At 34.2% G+C, this 27,115-nt stretch overlaps 1 protein-coding gene across 8 annotated transcripts in view; it reads left to right on the top strand.

Moving 5' to 3' along the window:
• The window catches only part of FER (FER tyrosine kinase), a 457,443-nt gene that overhangs the window by 155,414 nt on the left and 274,914 nt on the right, over nt 1-27,115 (top strand). For all 8 annotated transcript variants that reach the window (XM_027100276.1, XM_027100269.1, XM_027100299.1 and 5 more), the window contains 2 exons: nt 1,394-1,516; nt 14,040-14,229. In XM_027100276.1, coding sequence (XP_026956077.1) covers nt 1,394-1,516; nt 14,040-14,229 — 313 coding nt within the window. The remainder of the gene's footprint in view (nt 1-1,393; nt 1,517-14,039; nt 14,230-27,115) is intronic.

Below are 27,115 nucleotides of genomic sequence, written 5' to 3'. Positions count from 1 at the left end.
TCTTTTTCAGATTCTTTTCCATTATAGGTTATTAAAGGATATTGAATATAGTTTCCTGTGCCATACAGTAAATCCTTGTTGCTTATCTATTTTATATATAGTGGTGTATATCTGTTAATCCCATACTTCTAATTTATTTCTTCCCTCCCTTTCACCTTTGATAACCATAAATTTGTTTTCCATGTCTGTGAGTCTGTTTCTGTTTTGTAAATAAGTTAATTTGTATTATTTTTTAGATTCCAGCTGTGTGTGTTTTCGTGGTAGAAATATTTCTATTCAGGACCAAATGCATTTTATGTGACCAAAAATTGTCTGGTCTATTGGTACATATTAATTTTACGTATTTAATTGTACTCAAATCTATATATTAATAAAAAATACCTCTATTGTAATATGTGACAACAGAAATAGTTTATATTAAATTACCATGTGACTGAGCCTTACTTTCTTTTCTTTAAAATAAGGATAACAGTATCTATCTCATACATTGTTGTGAGAATTAAATGGGATAATATATGCAAATAATACTAGATGTTATTTACTCAGATGCCTCCTAAGTACCATTCATTGTTTATACATTAGTGTATTTCATCTTCAAAACAATGCTCTGAAGCAGGTATTACAGTACCCAAAATACTAATGAGAAAATAGATCCAATGAGCTTAAGCAAGTTGCCCAGGATCTCAGATAAAAAGTGGCAAAGCCAGATTATAAATACATGTTATTCTGAAAACAAAAATCGTGTTTTTTTCACTATACACTCTTCCTGGGAGATGACAGGTATTTTTTACTTTAGTCCTTTTCTCTTTCTCCATTTTCAGTTTCTCTTTCTCTTTTGCTGTTTGATGAATAAGACTCCCTAAAACAGACTGTCCAAGAGTACTCACTGTGATTATTGAAATGTTCTTTTCTCTGTCCAAAGGGGTAGCCATTAGCCACATGTGTCTGTTGAGTGCTTGAAATGTGGCTGATGGAACTGAGGAACTGAAATTTTACTCTTAATTAATTAATTAAATTTATATTTTTATATGCATTAACTTTTTTTTTTAACATCTTTATTGGAGTATAATTGCTTTACAATGGTGTGTTAGTTTCTGCTTTATAATAAAGTGAATCAGCTATACGTGCACATATATCCCCATATCTCCTCCCTCTTGCGTCTCCCTCCCATCCTCCCTATCCCACCCCTCTAGGTGGTCACAAAGCACCTAGCTGATCTCCCTATGCTATGCAGCTGCTTCCCACTAGCTATTTTACATTTGGTAGTGTAAAATTACATGCGACTACTGTTTTGGACATTGCAACCTTAGATATATGAATCCCTTTTTTTTTGTATGTATAAAGTGAGTGTAATTAATGTATTGATTGATAATGAGGAAACTGTTCATTCTAGGTTGAAAACTTTAGCAGAGGAACTTATACAGACACAGCAGATGCTTTTAAATAAGGAGGAAGCTGTCCTGGAGTTAGAGAAGAGGATTGAGGAATCTTCTAAGACCTATGAAAAGAAGTCTGAGTGAGTAAAACAAAAATAATTTGAAGGAAGAAAGTTTAATTGATGTAATTTTACAGAAGTACTTCAGTTACATGGAATTATGGATGTGTAATTTCTAGAAGCTGAAATTTCATATTAAGTATAAAACTGTGTATGGTTGAATTACTTTCTTGGACTCTAGAAGAGTGATTTTGTGTTTTTATCAATATAGTGTATTGATCATATGTCTCAATGTTTTAATGGTTTGAATTATTTTCTGAAAAACCCTGTTAAAACCTGTCTTTACTCCCCCTCATCAAAGTCTACCAGATTCACTGTGAATTCCTTGTTAAGAAAGTGACAGACCAGTATTCTCTAGAAACTGGTTTCTACTGTGTTAGAAGGAAGCAAATAAACTTACTAAAAAAGAGCAGTCTGTTTCACCTATAAAAATCCTTCTGATATTTGCTGTGCTGTTTTTGTCTTACTGTTGTTTTTCTTGCTGATTTCTGGATCTGTAAATATTTTCATGGATCCTCTGACATAACTTGTTTTGCTATACTCTTGTTTTTACTGATTTCAATAATTATGTTTTCTACTATATTAAGGTTTAAATTTTGATCTAAAATTTAAAATTTCTAATCTGACTTTGGTCATTGTTTGCATCTCTAACAGGGGTTACTGGTATGGTTTCTCTAATCCTAGACTAGAATATATAAATTTCTTGCTATCATACTTTCCCAATTGGTGTGATTTGTCAAGACTTTCAAGGATTGTGATGTGTAGCATTTGTCTGGTCTATACTTGCTCTTACTTTCTACACAACCTTTCAAATATTTTCTACTTCTCTCAAATTTCTGATCCTTTTATATACCCCATCATAGTCAGCAGATGGACCTCTCCTACATTATAGAAAAAATTAGAATCATTAGGTGGCAAGTCCCTTATTTTCTAGATATTTTAGATATCTAAATGCACCACGTTTGTACCCATTCTCTTTCCTTACTTCCATAGAGGATCTGTTCCTTTTCCTGTCTATTTCTTGTGCCTATTTTTATATCTCATCATCTCTTACTTTCCCAGAAATTTTACATTGTTTTATATATTATGTTCACCTTTTCTTCTCAACTGTGTCCTGTGCTCACTTTTTAAATATTCTTAGGTTTTGACTCCTGAAAATAATCTCTACCTTTCTTACCACCCTAGATAACCTGTCATTAATCTTCATCTTTTCCCTCAATTACTGTCTTTGCTTTCTGTTTTCTTAGTCAAACTTGTTGTAAGAGTGCTAATGAGCACTCATTTCCTCAAGTCTCACTTAGTAATTAACCCACAGATATCTGGCTTCTGCCCTGTCACTGTTGAAATAGGTAGATGTCTATGAGATCATCAATGACCTTTATATTGCTAAGTTTAGCAATGATCTTACTTGACCTCCTCACAGTATCTTTGTTGACTTCATTTCCCTTGGCCTTTGGGACCAAGGTGACAGATCTTGCTTCTCTCTTTCTGGCCACTCCATTGTAAATTCATCCTCCCCACTCAGCCAGAATATTTTGGAGTTACCCAAGGCATGGCCCTAGGCTATGTCATTCTCCTCTCTGTACTCTATCTCTAGGTGATCCCCTGAAGATGACTCATGTATATTACTCTCGCTCAGAGTTCCTCTCTGAACTCTATGGCCGTGTAATCAGTTGCCTACTTGACATGCCTCCTTGGGTGCCTCAGAAGTACACTAAATTTCTCATATCTAAGGCTGAATTAAAAATCCCCTCAAGGGCTTTCCTGGTGGCCCAGTGGTTGAGAGTCCGCCTGCCGATGCAGGGGACACGGGTTCGTGCCCTGGTCCGGGAAGATCCCACATGCCGCGGAGCGGCTGGGCCCATGAGCCATGGCCGCTGAGCCTGCGCGTCTGGAGCCTGTGCTCCGCAACGGGAGAGGCCACAACAGTGAGAGGCCCGCATACCGCAAAAAAAAAAAAAAAAAAAAAAAAAAAAAATCCCCTCAATATAACCCAACCCAACGCAACCTACTCTTAGTATTTTTTAAAATTTCAGTGAATGGCAACACCATCTATCCTGTTGTACAACTCAGGATATTAGGAGCCTACTTCTCCCACTTATACTATGGCTTTTATTACAACTTGGTGTTAAATGTCATATTGAAATTGATGAGCCTTTTAAAGGTGAGAACAGGGAAATTTGAGTTACTCTGGATATTCCTTTAATAAATCTGGAAATTTTCAGTATTGCATCAACAGAAGATTCTACTGGGATTATAAAAATAAAATTTATCAACCATTGCACGTATAAAGTTAAAAAAATTATCTTTTGTTTTTCTCTATTTGCTAGTAAATCTCTTCAGATGACCAAGCAGTTGAACGTTTTACAGTTTTGTACATGTGCACATTGTAAATGACTCCTGTTTTATAATTTAGCAGATATAAAGAAATACAGTAGGTTAGCTGACCCTCTCACCAGCATGTCTGAGTTGCTGGGGGAGGCAATCTTTAAGTGTTGTCTTATCCTGGTAGTTGTAGATTCTTTGATTTTTTTGGTATGTTCTCTTGACTCACATCTTCGATTCTCTCTTCATCTACATAATCAGTGTGATCCACATTCCTCCACCTACTTGTATTTATCAGAAGATGAGAATGGGCATAGAGGAGAGGAAGCTTAAAGGGTGGTGGACATATGGGAAATAATATCTCTTGAGTTTGTACTCTGTTCCACATACTATGCTAGATGTTTTATATATGTTAATTCACTGAATGTTATCTTCACTATGCTCCCTGTGTAATTACCTGGATTTTACCTTTAAGACTTAGAGAACTTAGATAACTTACTTAGAATCACATACCCAGTAAGCGATAGAAAATGCATGAGTTCCTGACTCCAAGGTTTCTGTCTGTTTGATCACAGTAATTGCTTGATCTTACGATTTTAACAGTGTTCTTAGGAGAATAAATTAGACGGGATAAGTATGTCAAGCAGTTCAGGGAATGAGTCCTGTTTAACCCAAGTTCTGTCACCCCTTTGTTATTAATGGAGTTTTTATTGTTAGCTTCAGGGCATAATCTTGAAAATGTTAAGCATATTTATATAACTAAGTAGTCATTTTGAAATCTCATTAATTTAGACATTGGTAGGGTTGAAGTTTGTCTTTGAATCATATGTTAAAATATTTTGCTAAACAAATAGTCTGAAAGGGATTCTAGGGTAAATGTTTGCATTTCATTTTCTTAATATTTCTTAAACATTTCCATTTTTTGTGTGTATATGTAAATATATATGTCTACATATATTTATTTAAATATATGATTAAGAGCAATTTTTATCTAGTTTCAAAAATAGATTTATTTTTACTCTGCAGACATTTATAGCTTCATATACCGTGTTAGTTAAAAGTAATAAAACAGGGACTTGCCTGGTGGCGCAGTGGTTAAGAATCCCCCTGCCAATGCATGGGACACGGGTTCTATTCCTGGACTGGGAAGATCCCACATGACGCGGAACAACTAAACCCATGCACCACAACTACTGAGCCTGCGCTCTAGAGCCCACGAGTCACAACTACTGAATCCACGTGCCACAACTACTGAAGCCCGCGCACCTAGAGCCCGTGCTCTTCAACAAGAGAAGCCACTGCAATGAGAAGCCTGTGCACTGCAGTGAAGGGTAGCCCCCACTTGCCACAACTAGAGAAAGTCCGCATGCAGCAGCGAAGACCCAACGCTGCCAAAAATAAATAAATAAATAAAAAATGAAAGTAACAAAACAATAAAACAAAACTACATTTTTTCCAAATACTAAAAATATCCTATATTAGATAATTTACATTCTTAAATTATTTCTAAATTAATGGAATTATGTGAATGTTTACTTAATAGAAATAGTATTTGTGTTCCTATGAAAATATAACATATGAGGGACTAATGTTAAAACCTTTAAATTTGGGTTTAACATAAATTTCTCCAAAACATCTTATAATAACAGTGAAAAAATAAACGATATGAGAAATCATTTGATAGCTTTGAGTCCTATAATTGAATAATATAAAGTGAAAAATGAACTTAAAGAATGGTTTTTATGTGACATTAAATTCACACTAAGAAACACAGAGTTTTAGCTTATATAAATGATGCAGGTCTCAGTTGAAGTACAGCTATTGCAAAATTTTATTTAAAAAATAGGGTGGGGCTTCCCTGGTGGCACAGTGGTTGAGAGTCCGCCTGCCGATGCAGGGGACATGGGTTCGTGCCCCGGTCCGGGAAGATCCCACATGCCGCGGAGCGGCTGGGCCCGTGAGCCATGGCTGCTAAGCCTGCGCGTCCGCAGTCTGTGCTCCACAACGGGAGAGGCCACAACAGTGAAAGGAATAAAACCAACCATTTGAAATGGTATAATTTTAATAGAACACAAAGCGTCACTCCAGTATACCTATCTTTGCTCAGTACTTCCAACGCATTTTTATTCAAATTGAAATAATATCCATCTTCTCCTGATCTATGATCCTTGACTACTGTATTAGAAAATAGTTTATGGGAAAATATACCAAGCAAATGTCATTTATGACTCATTGGCATAAAGAGCTGTAATGTTACTATTGGTTTTAATGCTTAGTTTGATTTACAAAAAGTGAATGATTATTCAGTTTTGTATTATGCTATACCATTATCACCCAGTACTTAAAAATACTTTGTACATTATAAAATCATAACTCTTAGAGCCATGCAAAATCTTAAGAGATCACTTGATTCAACCTCCTTGTCTTTCAAATTATGTGACATCTGAGGGCCAGAAATTTTAAGAGACTTGCAAAGATTCACATCTGGTTTGTAGTAAAGGTAATACTTGAACCATCTGGAGTATTGTTCTGGTTTGCAAACTCAGTTACCTTTTATTTTTGTCTCAGAATTTTTAGATTATATCCACTAGGTGCTATGAATACAGTGAAAGGTTAAGACACATATGGTCACACGTCTCATGAAGCTTACACTTTTGTAGAGTAGACCAGTACAAAACAGGACATTAACAATTGTGATAATTGCTGTGAACCAAGGAGTTCAGATAGAAGAATAACAGAGGAGTACCCACTTAAGATAGGTGGTCAGGGGTCTTGTAGGAAATGGCAGTTTTGCTGAGACCTGAAGGACAGAAAGTGCCCTCCAAGTGAAGAATGCATGGAAAGAGTAGTCAGAAGTAGGGAGTAGGGAGTAAATAGCACCTGCATAAGTCCTGATCCCTTCAATGTTTTAAATTTATTTATAGCTTCTTGTGCATCTTGTATTATACAATCATGCATTTATTATAATTTTCTTCTTCTTGAAATATTTATAGCTTTTTTGCTCAATGGTGTTATAAGCATATAAAATAATTATAGTGTGTTACATAGTGATTATATAACTGTATTGTTTAAAAAGTAATTATTGAACAAAAGCAAGATGTTAATATATTTAGTAGGTCCTTGTTGATTATCTATTTTATATATAGTAGTGTGTATACGTTAATCTCAAACTCCTAATTTATCCCTCCCCCCTACCTTTCTCCTTCGTTAATCGTAAGTTTGTTTTCTAAGTCTGTGAGTCTATTTCTGTTTTGTAAATAAGTTCATTTGTATCACTTTTTTAGATTCCAGATATAAGTGATATTATATGATATTTGTCTTTGACTTACTTCACTTAGTATGATAATCTCTAGGTCCATCCAAATTGCTGCAAATGGCATTATTTCATTCTTTTTTATGGCTGAGTGATATTCCCTTTTATGTATTTCCTAATTCTTGGTGTTAGGATAGTGTCTCAGAATGTCTAAGTGATTGCTGATATGACATAATAGATATTTAGAACTCCTGAAGAAGAATTTAAAAAGGTCTATTTCTAAAACAGATTATTTAGAAACCCAAGGTATATGAGATGATAGAAACCTCAGGAAGCAGCAGTGAAACTTTTTGTTTTGGCCGTGCTCTGCGGCCTGTGGGATCTCAATTCCCCGACCAGTGATTGAACCTGGGCCACGGCATGGGTGAAAGCACTAAACCCTAACCACTAGACCGCCAGGGAACAACCACTGATACATATTTTTAAATTAAATTTTAATGGAGATAATTACAGATTGGCATGTAAGTGTAAGAATTAATACAGAGAGATCCCATAAACCTTTTCAGTTCCCCTTAATGGTAGCATCTTGCAAAACTATAATATAATATCATAATCCGATATTAACATTGATACAGGCATGGTTTGGAACATTTTCATCACTGCAAGGATCCCCCATTTTGTACTTTTATAGCTACACTGCCTTCTATCTCCCACCCCCTCCTTAACACCAGTTAAGGGCTACCAGTAATCTATTTTCCATTTCTATAATTTTGTCTTTCCAAGAATGTTATATAAAATGGAATCATAATGTATGTAACCTTTTGAGATTGTCTTTTTACATTTATTGTAATTCTCTGGAGATTCATCCAGGTACTTTCATTCCTTTTTACTCTTATGTAGTATTCCATAGCATGTGTATTAGTTTCCTAGGACTGCCATTTTGAAGTACCACAAACTGGGCAGCTTAAAAAAAGATACAAATTTATTCTATGACAGTTCTGGAGGCCAAAAGTCTGAAGTAAGGTCTTGGCAGGCTGGTTTTTTCTGGGATCTAAGGGAGATTCTGTTCCATGCCTTTGTCCTAGCTTCTGCTGATGGCCGGCAGTTCTAGGCATTCCTTGGTTTATAGAAGCATCACTCCAATCTCCGCCTCCATCTTCATATAGTGTTCTGCCTGTGTGGTCTCTTTTCTATATCCAGATTTTCTTCTTCTTACAAGGACATCAGTCATGGATTAAGGGCCCAACCACTCCAGTATGACCTCATCTTAACTAATTACATCTGCAACAACCCTGTTTCCAAAACGGCCACATTCTGAGGTTCCTGGGGTTAGGATTTGAACATATCTTTTTAGAGGACACAATTCAACTCATGACTGTATAGATATACCATAATTTGATCATTCACCCTGTGAAGAATATCTGGTTTGTTTCTGTCTCCATATAGCTTTCTTTTTACTGTCTCCATATAGTTTTGCCTTGTACAGAATGTCATATAATTAGAATCATACATTATGTAGCCTTTTCAGATTGGCTTCTATCACTTAGTAATGTACATTTAAGGTTCCTCCATGTCTTTTTGTGGGCTGGTAGCTTGTTTCTTTTGAGCAGTGAAAAGTATTCCATTGTCCAGATATACCACAGTTTATCCATTCATCTGCTGAAGGACATATTGGTTGCTTCCCAGTTGTGGCAGTTTTGAATAAAGCTGTTGTAAACATTCATGTGTGGGCTTTTATGTGGACATAAGTTTTTGACTCCTTTGGCTAAATATAAGTTTTTGACTCCTTTGGCTAAATACCAAGGAGTATGATTGCTGGATCATATTAAACATAAGAGTATGTTTAGTTTTGTAATAAACTACCAAACTGTCTTCCAAAGTGACTATACCATTTTGCATTTCCACCAGTAATGAATGAGAGTTCTTGTTGCTTCACATCCTCCCCAGCATTTGGTGTTGTCAATGTCCTGGAGTTTGGCCATTCTCATAAATGTATGATGCTATCTCATTGTTCTTTTAATTTGCATTTTTCTGATGGCATATGATGTGGAGCATTTTTTCATATGCTTATTTGCCATCTGTATATCTTCTTCAGTAAGGTATCTGTTAAGGTCTTTGGCCCATTTTTTAATCAGTTTGTTTGTTTTCTTGTTGTTGACATTTAAGAGATCTTTGTATATTTTGGATAACAGTCCTGTATCAGATGTGTCTTTTGTAAATCTTTTCTCCTAGTCTATGGATCTCCTTCTTTTTTTTTTAAATCAATTTTTAAAAATTGAAGTATAGTTGATTTACAATGTTGTGTTAATTTCTGCTGTACTGCAAAGTGATTCAGTTATACATATATATTCATTCTTTTCAAAAAATATTCTTTTCCATTATGGCTTATCACAGGGTATTGAATATAGTTCTCTGTGCTATACAGTAGGACCTTGTTGTTTACCCATTCTATATATAAAAGCTTACATCTGCTAACCCCAAACTCCCCCTCCATCCCTCCCCAAACCCTCTCCCCCTGGACAACCCCAGTCTGTTTTCTATTTCTGTGATTCTGTTTCTGTTTCATAGATAGGTTCATTTGTGTCATATTTTAGATTCCACATATAAGTGATATCATATGGTATTTCTCTTTCTGACTTCACTTAGTGTGATAATCTCTAGTTGCATCCATGTTGCTGCAAATGGCATTATTCCATTCTTTTTTTATGGCCGAGTAGTATTCCATTATTTTTATGTACCACATCTTATTTATCCATTCATCTTTCGATGGACCTTTATGTTGTTTCCATGACTTGGCTATTGTGAACAGTGCTGTTATGAACATAGGGGTGCATGTATCTTTTTGAATTACAGTTTTGTCTGGATATATGCCCAGGAGTGGGATTGCTGGATCATACGGTAATTTTATTTTTAATTTTATGAGGAACCTCTGTACTGTTTTCCACAGTATCTGCACCAGCTTACATTCCCACCAACAGTGTAGGAGGGTTCCTTTTTCTCCATGCCCTCTCCAGCATTTGTTTGTAGACTTTTTTTTGTGGTACGCGGGCCTCACTGTTGTGGCCTCTCCCGTTGCAGAGCACAGGCTCCAGACGCGCAGGCTCAGCGGGCCCAGCCACTCTGCGGCATGTGGGATCCTCCTGGACCAGGGCATGAACCCGCATCCCGTGCATCGGCAGGTGGATTCTCAACCACTGTGCCACCAGGGAAGCCCTGTAGACTTTTTAATGATGGCTGTTCTGACCAGTGTGAGGTGGTACCTCATTGTAGTTTTGATTTGCATTTCTCTGATAATTAGCAATGTTGAGCATCTTTTCATGTGCCTATTGACCATCTGTATTTTTTCTTTTGAGAAATGTGTATTTAGGTCTTCTGCCCATTTTTGAATTGGGTTGTTTGTTTTTTTTGTTGTTGAGTTGTATGAGCTGCTTATATATTTTGGAAATTCAGCCCTTGTAGGTTGCATTGTTTGCAAATATTTTCTCCCGTTCTGTAGGTTGTCTTTTTGTTTTGTTTATGGTTTCCTTTGCTGTGGAAAAGCTTGTAAGTTTGATTAAGTCTCCTTTGTTTATTTTTGTTTTTATTTCTGTTGCCTTGGGAGACTAACATAAGAAAACATTGGTACGATTTATGTCAGAGAATGTTTTGCCTATGATCTCTTCTAGGTGTTTTATGGTGTCTTGTCTTACATTTAAGTCTTTAAGCCATTTTGAGTCTATTTTTGTGTATGGTGAGAGGATGTGTTCTAACGTTGATTTACATGTGGCTGTCCAACTTTCCAGGACCACTTCCTGAAGAGACTGTCTTTCCCAATTGTCTTTTATGTATTAGTAACTTACTTTCAGTAGTGCATGGCACAGTTCATTAGGATATTAATACACTTTATTATGTTGAGGTAAGTTCCCTCTACACCTACTTTCTGGAGGGTTTTTAACACAGCCAACATTGTTCTCAATGGTGAAAAACTGAAACCATTTCCTCTAAGATCAGGAACAAAACAAGGTTGTCCACTCTCACCACTGTTATTCAACATAGTTTTGGAAGTTTTAGCCACAGCGATCAGAGAAGAAAAATAAATAGCAGGAATACAAATTGGAAAAGAAGAAGTAAAGCTTTCATTGTTTGCAGATGACATGATACTATACATAGAGAATCCTAAAGATGGTACCAGAAAACTACTACAGCTAATTAATTAATTTGGTAATGTAGCAGGATACCAAATTAATGCAAAGAAATCTCTTGCCTTCCTATACACTAATGATGAAAAATCTGAAAGAGAAATTAAGGAAACACTCCCATTTACCATTGCAACAAAAAGAATAAAATACCTAGGAATAAACGTACCTAAGGAGACAAAAGACCTGTATGCAGAAAACTATAAGACACTGATGAAGGAAATTAAAGATGGTACAAACAGATGGAGAGATATACCATGTTCTTGGATGCAAGAATCAATATTGTGAAAATGACTATACTACCCAAAGCAATCTACAGATTCAATTCAATCCCTATCAAAGCACCAATGGCATTTTTCACAGAACTAGAACAAAAAATTGCCCAGTTTGTATGGAAACACAAGAGACCCTGAATAGCCAAAGCAATCTTGAGAGAGAAAAATGGAGCTGGAGGAAGCAGGCTCCCTGACTTCAGACTCTACTACAAAGCTAGAGTAATCAAGACAGTATGGTACTGACACAAAAACAGAATTATAGAGCAATGGAACAGTATAGAAAGCCCAGAGGTAAACCCACGCACATATGGTCACCTTATCTTTGATAAAGGAGGCAAGAATATACAATGGAGAAAAGACAGCCTCTTCAATAAGTTGTGCTGGGAAAACTGGACAGCTACATGTAAAAGAATTAAATTAGAACACTCCCTAACACCATACACAAAAATAAACTCAAAATGGATTAAACACCTAAACGCAAGGCCAGACACTATCAAACTCTTAGAGGAAAACATAGGCAGAACACTCTATGACATAAATCACAGCAAGATCCTTTTTGACCCTACTCCTAGAGAAATGGAGATAAAAACAAAAATAAACAAATGGGACCCAATGAAACTTCAAAGCTTTTGCACAGCAAAGGAAACCATAAACAAGACGAAAAGACAACCCTCAGAATGGGAGAAAATATTTGCAAATGAAGCAACTGACAAAGGATTAATCTCCAAAATTTACAAGCAGCTCATGCACCTCAATATCAAAAGGGCAAACAACCCAATCCAAATATGGGCAGAAGACCTAAATAGACGTTTCTCCAAAGAAGATATACAGACTGCCAACAACACATGAAAGGATGCTCAACATCACTAATCATCAGAGAAATGCAAATCAAAACTACAATGAGGCATCACCTCACACCAGCCAGAAAGGCCATCATCAAAAAATCTACAAACAATAAGTGCTGGAGAGGGTGTGGAGAAAAGGGAACACTCTTGCACTGTTGGTGGGAATGTAAATTGATACAGCCACTATGGAGAACAGCATGGAGGTTCCTTAAAAAACTAAAAATAGAACTACTATATGACACAGAAATCCCCTACTGGGCATATACCCTGAGAAAACCATAATTCAAAAAGAGTCATGTACCACAATATTCATTGCATCTCTATTTATAGTAGCCAGGACATGGAAGCAACCTAAGTGTCCATCAACAGATGAATGGATAAAGAAGATGTGGCACATATATACAATGGAATATTACTCAGACATAAAAAGAAAAGAAATTGAGTTATTTGTAGTGAGGTGGATGGACCTAGAGTCTGTCATACAGAGTGAAGTAAGTCAGAAAGAGAAAAACAAATGCCATATGCTAACACATATATCTGGAATCTTAAAAAAAAATGGTTCTGAAGAACCTAGGGGAGGACAGGAATAAAGATATAGATGTAGAGAATGGACTTGAGGACACTGGGGGGTGGGGAGTGTAAACTGGGACGAAGTGAGAGGGTGGCATGGACATATATACACTACCAAATATAAAACAGATAGCTAGTGGGAAGCACCTGCATAGCACAGGGAGATCAGCTCGGTACTTTGTGACCACCTAGAGGGAATGGGATAGGGAGGGTGGGAGGGAGACGCAAGAGAGAGGAATACGGGGATATATGTATACGTATAGCTGATTCACTTTGTTATAAAGCAGAAACTAACACACCATTGTAAAGCAATTATACTCCAATAAAGATGTTAAACAAAAAAGGTATTAATACACGAAGTAGGATAGCATTCCCAGAGATATTCCTCACCGGCACTGCCTGTTTTCTTGTGGCTTTAATATGGGTGAATTAATTTGAAATTCCTATTAAGGACAGCCTCCAAGGGCTAAAAGATCACTATAAGGTAACATGTGGCCTGTGTAGTCCTCTAAAGGAGGAATGGGGAAGTCTACTGTCTTTATAATGATGTTATGGGGAAGATTTGGGGACTTACACTCATTCCCTTTGTCCTTATCAGAACGTCTTTCCCCAGCTCTAAAAACACACCCCTCACAATTTGCACACAGCTTGGTTCCAGGCTGTCACCTTGAGTTGGTTTATTTTACTCTAGGCACAGATCTGACTTATCTATGTTCCATTTAAGATTTGAAATAAAGTAAGATTCTCCTTCAGTCATATCAATTCAGTTTAGGCTCTACACTTCTGGACCTAAGTGTCTGTACTTTGTGAGGTAGATGGTTTAACTGTAAAATAAAATGAATGCTATATATTGTAATACATTTGAAAGCATCTTGAATTTGGTTTTTGCTTCTAAACATTTCCTTCCATTTTGTTAATGCTAACATTTAATAACTACTGTGATGACTCAAAATCTGTTTAGTTTCATAATTCTTATGATTCTGAATGACCCTTATAAAGAGGAAAATGAAAGAAAATAGGAGCAAAATATATATAATTTCCTTTAAAGCCTTTATTTCTTTAAGAAGTTGAAATAATTTATATTAATCTGTTCTCTTTTAGTATTGTACTTCTGCTAAGCCAAAAACAGACACTTGAAGAGCTAAAACAGTCAGTCCAGCAGCTGAGATGCACTGAGGCAAAGTTTACAGCACAGAAAGAATTGCTAGAGCGAAAAGTACAAGAAAATGATGGGAAAGAGCCACCTCCAGTAGTAAATTATGAAGAAGATGCGCGATCAGTTACATCTATGGTAAGCCAAAGAGTAATCAAATGAGAAAGTTGAAAGAGTAGTATATAGGTAATAAGTGAATACAAAAAGTAATTCTAGTTGCTGTAACAAATTATTACTCTTGTTAATATGCAGGTCCTATTAAACTTGTTTGTAAATGCAAAATAGACTTGTCAGTCACCTCAGGTCGCCTGGAGAGCACTTTCAGGAACCACCTGTAGAGTCAAAGGAAAAAGCTCTTCTCTTGCCTTCAAAACTGAAAACAAAGACTGCAGTTGTTTTTATTCCTGGGAGACAGCAGGAAGGTAGGGTGTTATTCTTAAGATAGAAATAAGAAATAAGGAGAAAGATACTTATTAATTTTTTTTCTTATATAAGAACAGTAGAATTTATCTGAGATAGATGTGTTTATTGTTTTCACAATACAAAACACTGATTTTTTTAAAGATGATTTTTTCTTACAAATAGCCTTAAACTACAATAAACACATTTAAATCTAGCAACTAGAAATTCAACTTTATTTTATACAGATTTATTAACTGTTTAAGAATGCCTAGTTTAATTACTTTCTCTCTCTCTTCCCCTTCCTTTCTTCCTTTCTTTATCTTATGTTGGTGGTTTCTATCAGGGGGCAGTTTTGCCCCCCAGGGGTCATTTGGCCATGTCTCCAGACATGTTTGGTTTTCACAGCTGGTGGATGCTATTGCTATCTCGTGGGTAGAGGCCAGTGATGCTACTAAATACCATACAGTGCACATTACAGCCCATCCCTTCTTACTCACAACAAAAACTTACTCAAACCAAAATATTAATAGTGCCAAGGTTGAAAAAGCCTGAGCTGTATCCTTGGATTTTTCTGTGGGTAACTGTATGCAGTCCGTAAATAGAACTATTATATTATAGTTAATTATGCTATAGGTGATATTTTAGTAATTTTTAGTTTATGTGATTCTAAATAGTACAATTAGATTGTTAAATGGATTCAAATGTCTCCATAGGAAAGAAAGACTGCATTTGAAATGTCCAATTCTAGATAAATCTGGATATGAATAGGAAGTGTTTAAATTATTGTGGTTATTACTATTTTTTATTAATTGAGCCATAGTGATCTATACATTACATTGTGAATTATGGATTATAATTCTTTGCTGTCCTTTACTGTCCTACCAGACAATAAAGATCTTACCATGTAGACCAGGGACCCTACTGGAGTAATTTTCTTGCTTCTTGAGTTTTGATAACTAACATGCATTTTTTTCAGAGGAACTTCTGAAGGTTTATTCTTTTGCTTGGCTTTGAAACCTTAGTTAGTAAATCTTTTGCTCTCTAAGTGTGGTTTATAGTATTTCCTTGTCCCCATGTGGGTGTGGAATTGGTTACTTCATAGCCTTTTTTAGTGGCAGATAGGTTAAAATGGGCTACCTAATTTATTTTAAGTAATTATGTATGCAGATGACTCATGTTGGCATTATTATTATAGAATAAAAGATAGTTTTTCAAGTCACTAAATGATAGCATATCCCCATTTGATAACAGCAGCTAAAAACTAGACTTTGGAATTTAAAATATAACAGTTCATTAATTCTTATTTCATTAAGAACTTGTAATCATTTGGAGTTTTATCTTTCACAATCATTGAAGAAAAACTTTTTCAATAAATGAATAAATAATGTTTTAGAGAGAATGTATAATACAGTTTAAGAGGCTAAACTGCTTTCTGGTACTTTCAAACTTTCTCTTATACCCATTTATTAAATGATAATACCTTATAAATTTTTAGAAAGTGATGTCACATATTGCATTTATCCAGTTTATTTTAAATAGTTGAAATGCTATTTGTTTCTATACATCTTATCTATTCACTGAAGCAATGACTTTAGTAAGTCTTTAAGGAATTTACAAAGGAATGCTATATGTAGTTTAAAGTAATAAAGTAACATTTTATAAATCAAACAGGACATTCCTCAGATTGATGGCAACTAATGAGTTTTTCAGTATGTTTTATAAAACAAGTAGAAATATTTGCAATTCATAGTTCTTAAAACTAAATAATACTCCCACGTATATCAGTGAAATTTTTGCATAATTCTATCTTTCAGTAATAATTAGAATATAACTTTTCATTTTATTCAAAAACAGTCAAAATATTAAAAGTATAAATGATTTTTTCACCAAATGACTGTTTAAGCATTGTTTTATGAATAACATTACTCAAAAAGCTTGAAATTAATGTAAGCAGTTCCATTGCTTTTTCCTCTCTATAAATTCCATCCTTATAAATGGTGTTTCAACAAGGGAAATTTAGTTGAATATTGGAAGAATTGGAAGAACTAAAAATTAAAGCATAATATCATGGAAAATAGTAAAAACTTGGCCTAAATATTATTTAAGAGTAAGTATTAACTATTTTACATGATCCTAATTAATGGCAGTGTTAACCAAAACTCAGACTCTTTGGTGGTGAATGCTTCTGTGGAAGAGTGCCCTCAAGGAACTGTACTGCTGAGATGGGCCATGGATTGTATATTCTTATAAAAATTCCAAGGTGATTCAGATGTCAGGGTTAGAATTGTAGTCAGGCTCTTAGATGTATTGATGTTTATTTTGACTTTATAATTCGATGAGAATTAAGGCCCATCTATTAATTTACAGAAATCTAATAATCTGTGGAGACAGGTAATGTAGACATCTTTGTCAGGAAAAGTCATCCTTCTAGTGTTGTCTTTTTTCACCTAAGTCTAATTTTGGCCAAAATACCAAGGAGAAAATGATATTGATAAATATTAAGTATTGCACAGTAATTCTCTATTATCTGTGGATAAGTATGTTTCATTTATCCATTCAAGCAATATTTATTGAGCACCTACTATGTGCTGAGGATATTTCTAGATGCTTGTAATATATCAGTGAATAAAACTAATGAAGAATCTCTCTTAGAGGTTACATTCTGTGGTGAATGGCAGTTAATAAATAAGTAAATTATGTATTATATTGGAAGGTGCTAAATGTCAAGGCGTAAAAACAAAGCAGGATAGGGGATTGGGGGTCTAGAGGGTCACAGGTTGGGACACAATTTTAAATGCAAATAAAGATAAGCATCATCGAGAAAGTGACATTTTTTATATAAACAATGTTCTTTTTAATGAAAAAAATGAAATAATAGGTTAATAGTCATCACAAAATCTCTGCATGGTAGGAGTTTTTTTCTTTATCATTTTTCCTAATTTCCAAGATTTTGAAAAACAGCATATGTGGCTTTAATAACTACAAAATAATAAATGTTATTAAATAAATATAATATATTCCTACTGCATAAAATAAGAATAGTAAATAAAATAAAATATCTCATAGTTCTACTTACCATTCAAAGGCATCCACTGATCAATTTTTACACGAGAAAGTGACGTTTGAACAAAATCTTGAACTGGGGAGCTAGTAAACCACTTAATTTCTGGGGAAAGAGCATTCTAGTCAGAGGGTGTATTTATTGCAAAGACTATAAGGCAGGAGCAGGTCTGGACTGTCTAAGGTACAGTAAGGAGCTCTGAGTAGAGGGGAAGGTGAGAGTATAGGGAATGAGATTAGAGAAGTAATGGAGAACAGATCTCAGGACCTGTGGAACATAATTAAGGGTTATGGCTTTTCTCTGAATGAAATGGGGAGCCATTGGGTTGGGAGGTTATACCAGAAGATTGACATGCTCTGACTTTTGAATTAAATGGATCACTGTGTTGATAATATGCTTAAGGTTAATAAGAATGGAAGATTGAGGTTGTTACAGCAACCCAGGTGATAGAAGATGACAGTCTGAGCAAGGATGGTATCATAGGAACTAACAGGAAGTGTTTAGCTTATGGATATGTTTTGAAGGTTGAGCCCTTGAGATTTCCTGTGGATTAAATGTGGGGTATGAGAGAGAGGAGTCAAGGACAACTTTAAGGTTTTGCGCGGGAGCACTAGAGGAATAGAATTTGCTTCAAGTGCATGGAAAGAGTACACGTAGAGCAGCTTTGATGAGGAAGAGCAAGATTTCAGCTTGTTTTTCCAAAAAAGAAAGAAAGAGAGAGAGGGAGGGAGGGAGGGAAGGAAGGAAGGAAGGAAGGAAGGGAGAAAGGAAAGAAAGGAAGGAAGGAAAGAAAGAAAGAAAAAGAAAGAAAAGAGAGAAAAAGAAAGAAAGAAAGAAAGAAAAGAAAAGGAAGGAAGGAAGGAAAGAAAGGAAGGAAGGAAAGAAAACAAAGAAAAAGAAAGAAAAGAAAAAGAAAAGAGAGAGAAAGAAAGAAAGGAAAGAAAGAAAGAAGGAAAGAGAAGGAAGGAAGGAAAGAAAGAAAGGAAGGAAGGAAAGAAAGGAAGGAAGGAAGGAAAGAAAGAAAGAAAAGAAAGAAAGAAAGAAAAAAAGAAAGAAAGACAGAAAGAAAGGAAAGAAAAGAAAAGAAAAGAAAAGAAAGAAACCCCATCAGTGTAGAAATTTGGTAGTTCCAGAGGATGATTTGGACTGGAGATATAAATTTGAGAGTTGTAGACATCAAATGGTATTTAAAATTATTTGACTATAGAATGTCACCAAGTGAGAGAGGATAGAGAAGAACAGAGAAACAAGGACTGAACTCTGGGTCACTGCAAGTTAGGTCTAGACAAGGAGGAATCAGGAAGAGATTAAGAAGGAATGACCAGTGAGGTAGTAGAAAATCAAGAGAATTTGGTGTCCTCGAAAAATGTTCCAAGGAGAAGTGAGTTCTAGAATTTCGGACATACCCGGTTAAGGCAGAAGAAACAGTTGTATTGACTGCAGGAATTTTCTAAACTTTTTAATCAAATTCCCAAGAGGAGAACTATAGCACGGAATGCAGCATCTCTGGAAATACTGTTCCAATCCCTTTTCAAAGAGTGTCCTGAAGGGACCACTGCGCAATGGAAACTGTACTTTGGGAAATGATGAATTAGAAGACAGATCCTTTCTTATCCATTTGAGTTATTGACACTTAAATGTGCTGTTAATGCTGAAGACATTTGAGTTGTTTACATGGACTATAGACCCAAGGATTATTTTATTTTATTCTTCACTTCTAGCTCTGCAGGCAGAAGAATCTGCCTTCTGGGGCAAATTAGAAGGCTAAACTCCTTGTTGGCTGCCCTATCTGGATAATGATGGAAATACCAAGATTTTCTAGTCCCTGACTAAGCATTGTCTGACTTTACTCTCTCTCTCTTAATTTATTCAAAAATATCACATTTGTTTTTAGCTATCCAGTTGTAAGAACGTAAGTTTTCAACCGGTGTCTGTTGAATTGAGGAATTGAACTTCCTTTTTACTCCAGAGTAATCTAGTTATTTTCCTTTTAACAGCATGTGCTTTAAGCCAAATATAAGAATTTTTGTTGAAAGAATCTGTTATATGTCAAATATATCTGGCACCATGGAATGAGTTCCTACTTTTTAAATGTTTAGCTATCCTATAAGATAATTGCCTTTACTTTGATGTTTCTGAAATTGCACATTTTTAAGCCCTTTTACTAGACTAATACACAACTTATATTTATCTTCTCTGCATATTTTATTGAGTTCTGCTTAATTGAACAGCACTATCAATAAAATCCTGTTTTGTTACATTTTCAACCAACAAAATATCTGGTTTGTTGACTAAATATTGTCTGTATTATGATTCAATAGTAATTCATTTTACCATAATGTTCAATATATTTTCAATTTTGTAGTTAGTCACTAAATTGGAATGATATCAATTGAGATGTATTGACAGCATCATTGAAGCTTTATCTGTTTTCATCATCAGGTATATTTTCTTTTTTTAAATACATAAGATAAATGTTAATTACAAGCCTTACTATCAAATACACTGAGAAAAGTACCAGACTAAGAATCAGGAGACCTGAATTGAGCTTTGTCTCTGCTGTATAATTATTGTCAGGTTACTTAACCTTTCTGAGTTTTCTTTTCCATAAAGGGAGGAAATGAATGTGTACCCACCTTGCCTGACAGGATTTCTGTGACACTGAAGTGAGATTATGTTAAGTATTTTATATATTAAGAAATACTGTTACAAAAAGATTCTATTTTACTTTTTTCTAATAGTGTACCTTAGTTCACATGTAAATTAATTTGTAGATACTTACTGAGTTCTTAAGTATGAATTGTAGATTTTTCTGTAGGATTATCTTTTGTAGTATTTCTTATTTATGAAGGCAAAACCTTAAATAATTTCTCTGAATATGTAGTACATATACGTGTACAGGTGCCTAAGTGTCTTTTCCTTAGTCCCTAGTTCCCTACCTCAGAGGTAACCTTCCAGAAGCATTGTATGCAAATATAAACATAAATTTATATTATATGCTTCCTGCTCTTTTGACACAAATGGTAAAACATACAATACTGTTCTGTACCTTACTTTTTACTTAATATATTTTAAGTATCACTTTGTAACAGTGAGTATACAGTTACTTCTTTTTTTTTCATTTATTTGTTCAACAAACAAATATTTATGGAATGTCAGGTGTCATTTTAAGTTCCGGGGATACAGTAGTGAACAAAATAAACATTTTTTTTTTGTCCTCATGGAACTTTCACTCTAATTGGAGGAGACAGACAATAAACAATCATACACACACACACACACACACACACACACACACACACACACACACACACACCTACATACATATATATGTCAGGTGGTGGTAAGTTCTTTGGAGAAAAATAAAACAAGCAGGGAGAAAAAGGGTGCTGGGAGGGGTTTTCATATATATGGTGGTCAAATAAGGCTTACTGATAAAGTGATTTATACAGAGCTCTGAAAGACCTAAGGGAGCAAATGATGAGATTGCCTGGGGTGAGAATATTCCAAGCAGTGGGAAAAGCTGTTGAGAGGCACTGATGCAGGAGTCTGGTTCTTGTGTTGGAACAACAAGGAAGCCAGTGTGGCTGGAACAGAGTGAGCCAGAGTAGTAGGAGATGGGGTCAGAGAAGTAGTGGGCATTTAGATCGCATAGTCACGCAGACCATTGTAAGGACTTTGATGCTACCTCTTAGAGAAATAAGACTCTGAGCAAAGAAGTGACATATTTACATGGTTTACAATTGTTTGTTATTATAAAGATAGCTGGTGAAATCCTATAATTTTACTATGTGTATAAATAGAGATTATATGTAAGATACATTTTGGAAGGTTTTATGCAGTTTATATAGGTTTAGATGTTACTGTCAAAGTAATTTAAAGGTTTCTTAACCTGAGAACAATGTCAGTTATGGATATTAATTACTACATTAATATCGACATTAATATTTCAGTTTTATAGATTAATAAATTCTTGCTTCCAGCTTTCCTGTGGCAAGAATTTTATCATGCTGAACTTTCAGTGGCTTTCTAGACCATTAAATTAATAAATTCTCCTGTAGATCTGATACTTAAAGTGTATTTAGAGGTATATGCTTTATGTTTATTTGATGCATAAATTTCTAATTTATAAAACAAAGTTAGGAGGTGATAATGATTACATTATAAAAAACTTGTTGATTTTTCTAAATAATTCAGGTCAAGATTCCTTAACATTGCTAATCATCAAGGAAATGCCAATCAAAACCACAAAGAAATATCACCTTACACTGGTCAGACTGGCCATTATCAAAAAGACAACAAATAACAAGTATTGGCAAGGATGTGGACAAAAGGGAACCCTCTTGCACTGTTGGTCAGAATGTAAATTGGTGCAGCCACTATGGAGAACAGTATGGAGGTTCCTCAAAGAATTGAAAATAGAACTACCGTACAATCCAGCAATTCCACTTCTGTTTATTTATCCAAAGGAAATGAAAACACTAACTCGAAAAGATATCTGCACCCCCATACTCCTAGCAGCATTATTTACAATAGCCAAGATATGGAAACAATCTAAGTGTCCCTCAATAGATGAATGGATAAAGATGTGAGATATATATATATATATATCTCATATATATGTGTACACACACACACACACATACACACACACACACACACACACACACACATGAAATCTTGCCATTTGTGGCAACATGAATGGGCCCTGAGGGCATTTTGCTAAGTGAAATAAGTCAGACAGAGAAAGACAATTACTGTATGACCTCACTTATATGTAGAATCTTAAACAAAACAAAACATAAAACAACTCATAGTTACAAAGAACAGACTGTGTTTCATTGCCAGAAGTAGGGATGGGGAGTGGGTGAAGGTGGTCAAAAGGTACAAACTTCCAGTTATAAAATAAAATGAGGGGGATGTAATATACAGCATGGTGACAATAGTTAATAATACTGTATTATATATTTGAAAGTTGCTAGGAGAGTAGATCTTAAAAGTTCTCATCAGAAGAAAAGAATTTTTATAACTATGTGTGGTGATGAGTGTTAACTAGACATGTTGTGGAAATCATTTCTCAGTATATACAAATATCAAATCATGATATTATGCATCTGAAACTAATATAATGTTATATGTCAATTATATTCAATTAAAAAAGATTCCTTTAAATGTTCATTTTTCTTTGGTTCATACAAATGAAGTCATTTCACATCACAGACTGGTTAATGGATAATGCCAGAGACATTTTTGCATCAGACCACTGTATCTTAAGTATCAGGGGGAAAGAAAACAAAATTTCAAGGTGTTTTTAACTTCTATTTTAACTATCTCTGTTCATATTTATATGCATATTCAGTGAGTAAATAAGCCAAATCAAGTATATGGTAAATGAAATGTAACTTTTTCATTTTTATACACAAACACACGCACACATACATACATGTAATATACTATAAACCAAATGAAAAAGCTACCTTTCATTTTCATGTATATATATGTATACATATATATATTCCTAATTTGTCTTTTTAATTATGGATTTCTTAATATCTTAGCACTAATTAACTAGCCAGGGGTTAGCTAGCTCTAAAAGGATATAATAAATGAACAAAGTAAAGTTAGGCAAGAATTAAGTATTGCTATGATTAATGCAAATTAAAAGATTAATTAATTATTCAGTCATTTGGGATTAAACAAGTGTTTAATCATTACTTATTACATGAATATTTTGTACCGGGGTTTTGTGGGAAGGGTGGGTCAAAGATAAAATAGATTTAGAACCTACCATAGGTTTGGTGGTGGTAGATGGAGCAAAAGTAATTGATTTAACAATTAATTTGAAAGTTGGCTGCATTTTGACTTGTATATATCCATATATTAAAACATTAGAAAAAAATTTAGGTGCCTAGCAGTACGTAGACATACACTCAGCTGATGTTTACAGAGGGACCGAATAGGTACAGAATTTCAAAATATCTATTTATAGGTTATAATTGATACCATTCAGTTTTTTTAAAAAATGGGTTAAATGTTGACGTTAGCTTCTATCAGATATTTCTCATTTTATAAATAATTGTGGCAGTGGTAGTCTAACAGAGTGACAAAGTCTCCAGTAGTGACAGAGATAATGACTAATGAGTTATTGCAATAGAATTGTCACTCTAGAGAGAGCTACAGCTGCAGAGCCAGACTGCTTGGATTTGTATCCATGCTCTACCACTTAGGAGGCGTTAGGCAAGTTTCAGGACTTTTCCTGCCCTCATTTCCCAATGTGTAAATCAGGAATTACAGTTTTACTTACCCTTGGATTTGTTGTAAGGAATAGTTAAGTTTATACATTTAAAGCGTGTAGAACAGTGCCTGCAACTTAGTAAACTACCATTGTCTTTTATGTAGATGATAATTATCACAGAAATGATGATTTAATGTAAACGCTTATTTTCTGCTAGTTTTTATTCCTTAGTCTTGATATTATTTTTCATTAAGCATGAGTATTTTCTTTTAAAAATGTATCCTGTTAATTTTTAGATGATAGATAAGCGTGTTTGGGATCTACTCTGTATTTGAAGTACAGACTTTCTTGGGTATCCAAGGGGGATCGGTTCCAGGAGCCCCTGCAGTAAAATGGTATGCTATTTGCATATTACCTACACACATGATGATACTTTAAATCATCTGTAGATTACCTGTAATACCTAATACAATGTAAATGGTACGTAAATAGTTGTAAATACAATGTAAATGCTATGTAAATAGTTGCCTGCACAGGGCAAATTCAAGTTTTACTTTTTGGAGCTTTCTGGAATTTTTTTTTCCAAATATTTCAGATCCATGGTTGGTTGGATCTGTGGATGTAGAACCTGCAGATGTGGAGGGCCTACTGTATTGTGTTCTTTAGCCATAATAGATTACAAAGTATTTTTTAAGCAAAGTATCATGTAATTAATTTTACTTATATATTGCTGGCATCAATAGGATTGACCAGCTAATTTTTTAAAGAAAATTTTTAGTGTTATTAGTTTACTGTAAGCTCATTTTTTTCTTCTACTACACTATTAAAATTTGTGTTTAAAATTTTGCACAAAGCAATTTTTATAAAAATATAACTCATAATCACATTTTTTAATGACAGTTTTCTTTTAGAGTAAAAAAAAAAATCCTAAATGGCATTATATTTTATAATTATTCATTCCTAAAATAACATTTTTCTTTTAAGTTTGCAATTATGGAAAATTCAATTAACAGTTTTTAATACTTATATTGCCTTTTAAAAATAACTCTCTTTGTTGTCAATTTATGCCATACCATTATTTATTCATTCTGTCAGTTGAAACCAGTTTTTCTTTATACCTCATTGATTTCCTTCTCTCAGTATTATTTAAAGGCTCTCTTTTTATCAGCAGGGCAGGGTGGAGAAAATGTGGAAACTTGAGTCAAATTGTCATGCGTTTCATTACCTTTAAGTAAATTTTTACCCCCCTAAACCTCAGTTTCTTCATCTGTAAAATGTGGTTAGTAATATGCACCTCAGAGGATTGTTATTAGGACTAAATGAGTGATGCAAATGCAAAGGCACATTATAGAGCCCAGACATAGGAAGGTGCTTAGTACGCATTTGGTTTTTGTCCCCTTTCTTTTCCCTCTCCTCTCCATTTCTCTTTTTCCTCCTTTCTTCTGTCTCTTGCACCTTTGTCCCCATTTCTCCTCTTCCCTCCTCTGCCTTCTTATTAAACACAATTAACCAACTTCTATGAATATCTATTGTGTGCCATGGATGGAGACGTCCTGGAGTAAAAGAGAGTCTCTGTACTCAAAAATCTACATTCAGCAGGCAGAAAGTTGCAATAAATAATTGATTAACAAGAAAACATCAGTGCTGTGATAAAATTGATCATTAATATTCCTCAGGCTTTAGCCTTCAGCCCTTGGCTTTCAATCCTTTTCTTTTCTTTGTATTCATGTTATCTGTGGGCTTTTTTTCTTTCTGTCATGACTTAAACATCAACTGATGATCCCCAAATCTACATGTCCAAGGAAATTAGGAATACTGGAATACCACTCAAGATAAATATAAAAAATGAGAGCAGAGAAGTTAAGTGACTTATGCAAATTCACACAAAAAACGTTAAATGTAATACAAATTTTAATTTAACAACAATTTCATTATTATTCATACACCAATTAGATTTTCTTTTTGTGTGTTTTTTTTTTTGGATTAACTGTTAACTGATAGATATAGTATTAACTGACATTCATTCTATGTTAATTCAAAATTAAAAAAAACTTTGGACTTTTTTATTGTAGTTTAGTGCAGATACATTATTTGAAAAGACGGGAGAGCTCTAATCATCTGAAGAAGAAAAACAGATTTTTACATACATGTCTAATTTGTCATAATAATTGTGAATAATAAAATTACTAAAAATTTCTATTGATAATGAATACAGTTCTTCCTTTTCTCCCATAATATAGTTTTGTTTTTGCATACCCATTAAAAATAAATCAGTAAAAAGCAACTACTTGGCATATAAACCATTGCATAAGATGTTCAGGACATTCTTTTAAAAATTTAAAAATTATCTAATTTTCTTCAACCTGAGAAAAGTATTTCAGCCTCTACAATTTATTTGCTAATTCCTCTGTTACATTGAATAGTATTTGTCTTAAAATTTATGTGTGAGTATGTTATCTTTTGACTTGAATTGAAAGTAGACAGTTGGCCTTTCATGTAGTGAAGGATTCATATATTTTTATCTCTAAAGTCTTCTGTCATAAATTTTGAAAGTTATTTTTATGACATATCACTTTCTTTAATTGAAAGGTTTAATAAAGAGAATATGTGAATATTATGATTTATTGCTTCATTTGGTACCTAATGAAAGAATTTTAAATCCTAATAAATTTTCTCTTTTATTATAGTGTTCTGAAGAAAATTATTTCTCAGTATTAATATTTAAAAGATTAAGACTCAACTGTTAATTTTTAAAATCATTGGTTTAGTTTGCAAATCCCAGACAAATGATAAGATCTCGGACTAAGGAAAGATTTTCTCTGTCAGAATATATCTAGAGATCTTTTAGAGTAGAGGCTAATTCTTCCAGATAAGTTCTCAAAATTGCTTAAAAATCATTTAATCCTTGGAAGGAGAAATAACTCAATCAGAAAGAAATCATTTATACTTCTACTGTGTATTTAACTATGTGGTAGATGTTACAAGGGCCTACAAGAGAATATAAACAAACTCAGATCGTTTTATCTGCCTTCATTTTGAAATTTGAATGAATGCTATCATACTGATAATGTTAGAAACATAACATTTGAACAACTAGAAGTTTACATTATTAAAACAGCATAGTTAGGAAGCAAGAATATACAGATAGATTAATAGAATACTCGTCCAAAGAAGCCTATATGTTCTTAATATGAGTATAAGGCTATTTTAAGGAAAACAAAAGATTAAAAGATTATTCAGTTTATATCATTTTAGAACTTAATCTAATGCCACATAAAAAATAAATTTCAGGTGTATTACTCAAATATAAAAAAATAAAGCCACAA

This window comes from Aethalodelphis obliquidens, unplaced genomic scaffold (assembly GCF_003676395.1).
Source record: "Aethalodelphis obliquidens isolate GAN/ISIS:26980383/991018 unplaced genomic scaffold, ASM367639v1 scaffold4, whole genome shotgun sequence".
Classification (NCBI taxonomy): Eukaryota; Metazoa; Chordata; class Mammalia; order Artiodactyla; family Delphinidae; genus Aethalodelphis; species Aethalodelphis obliquidens.
Note: the sequence above shows the minus strand (reverse complement) of the source record. Positions and strands in the feature narration are given on the sequence as shown.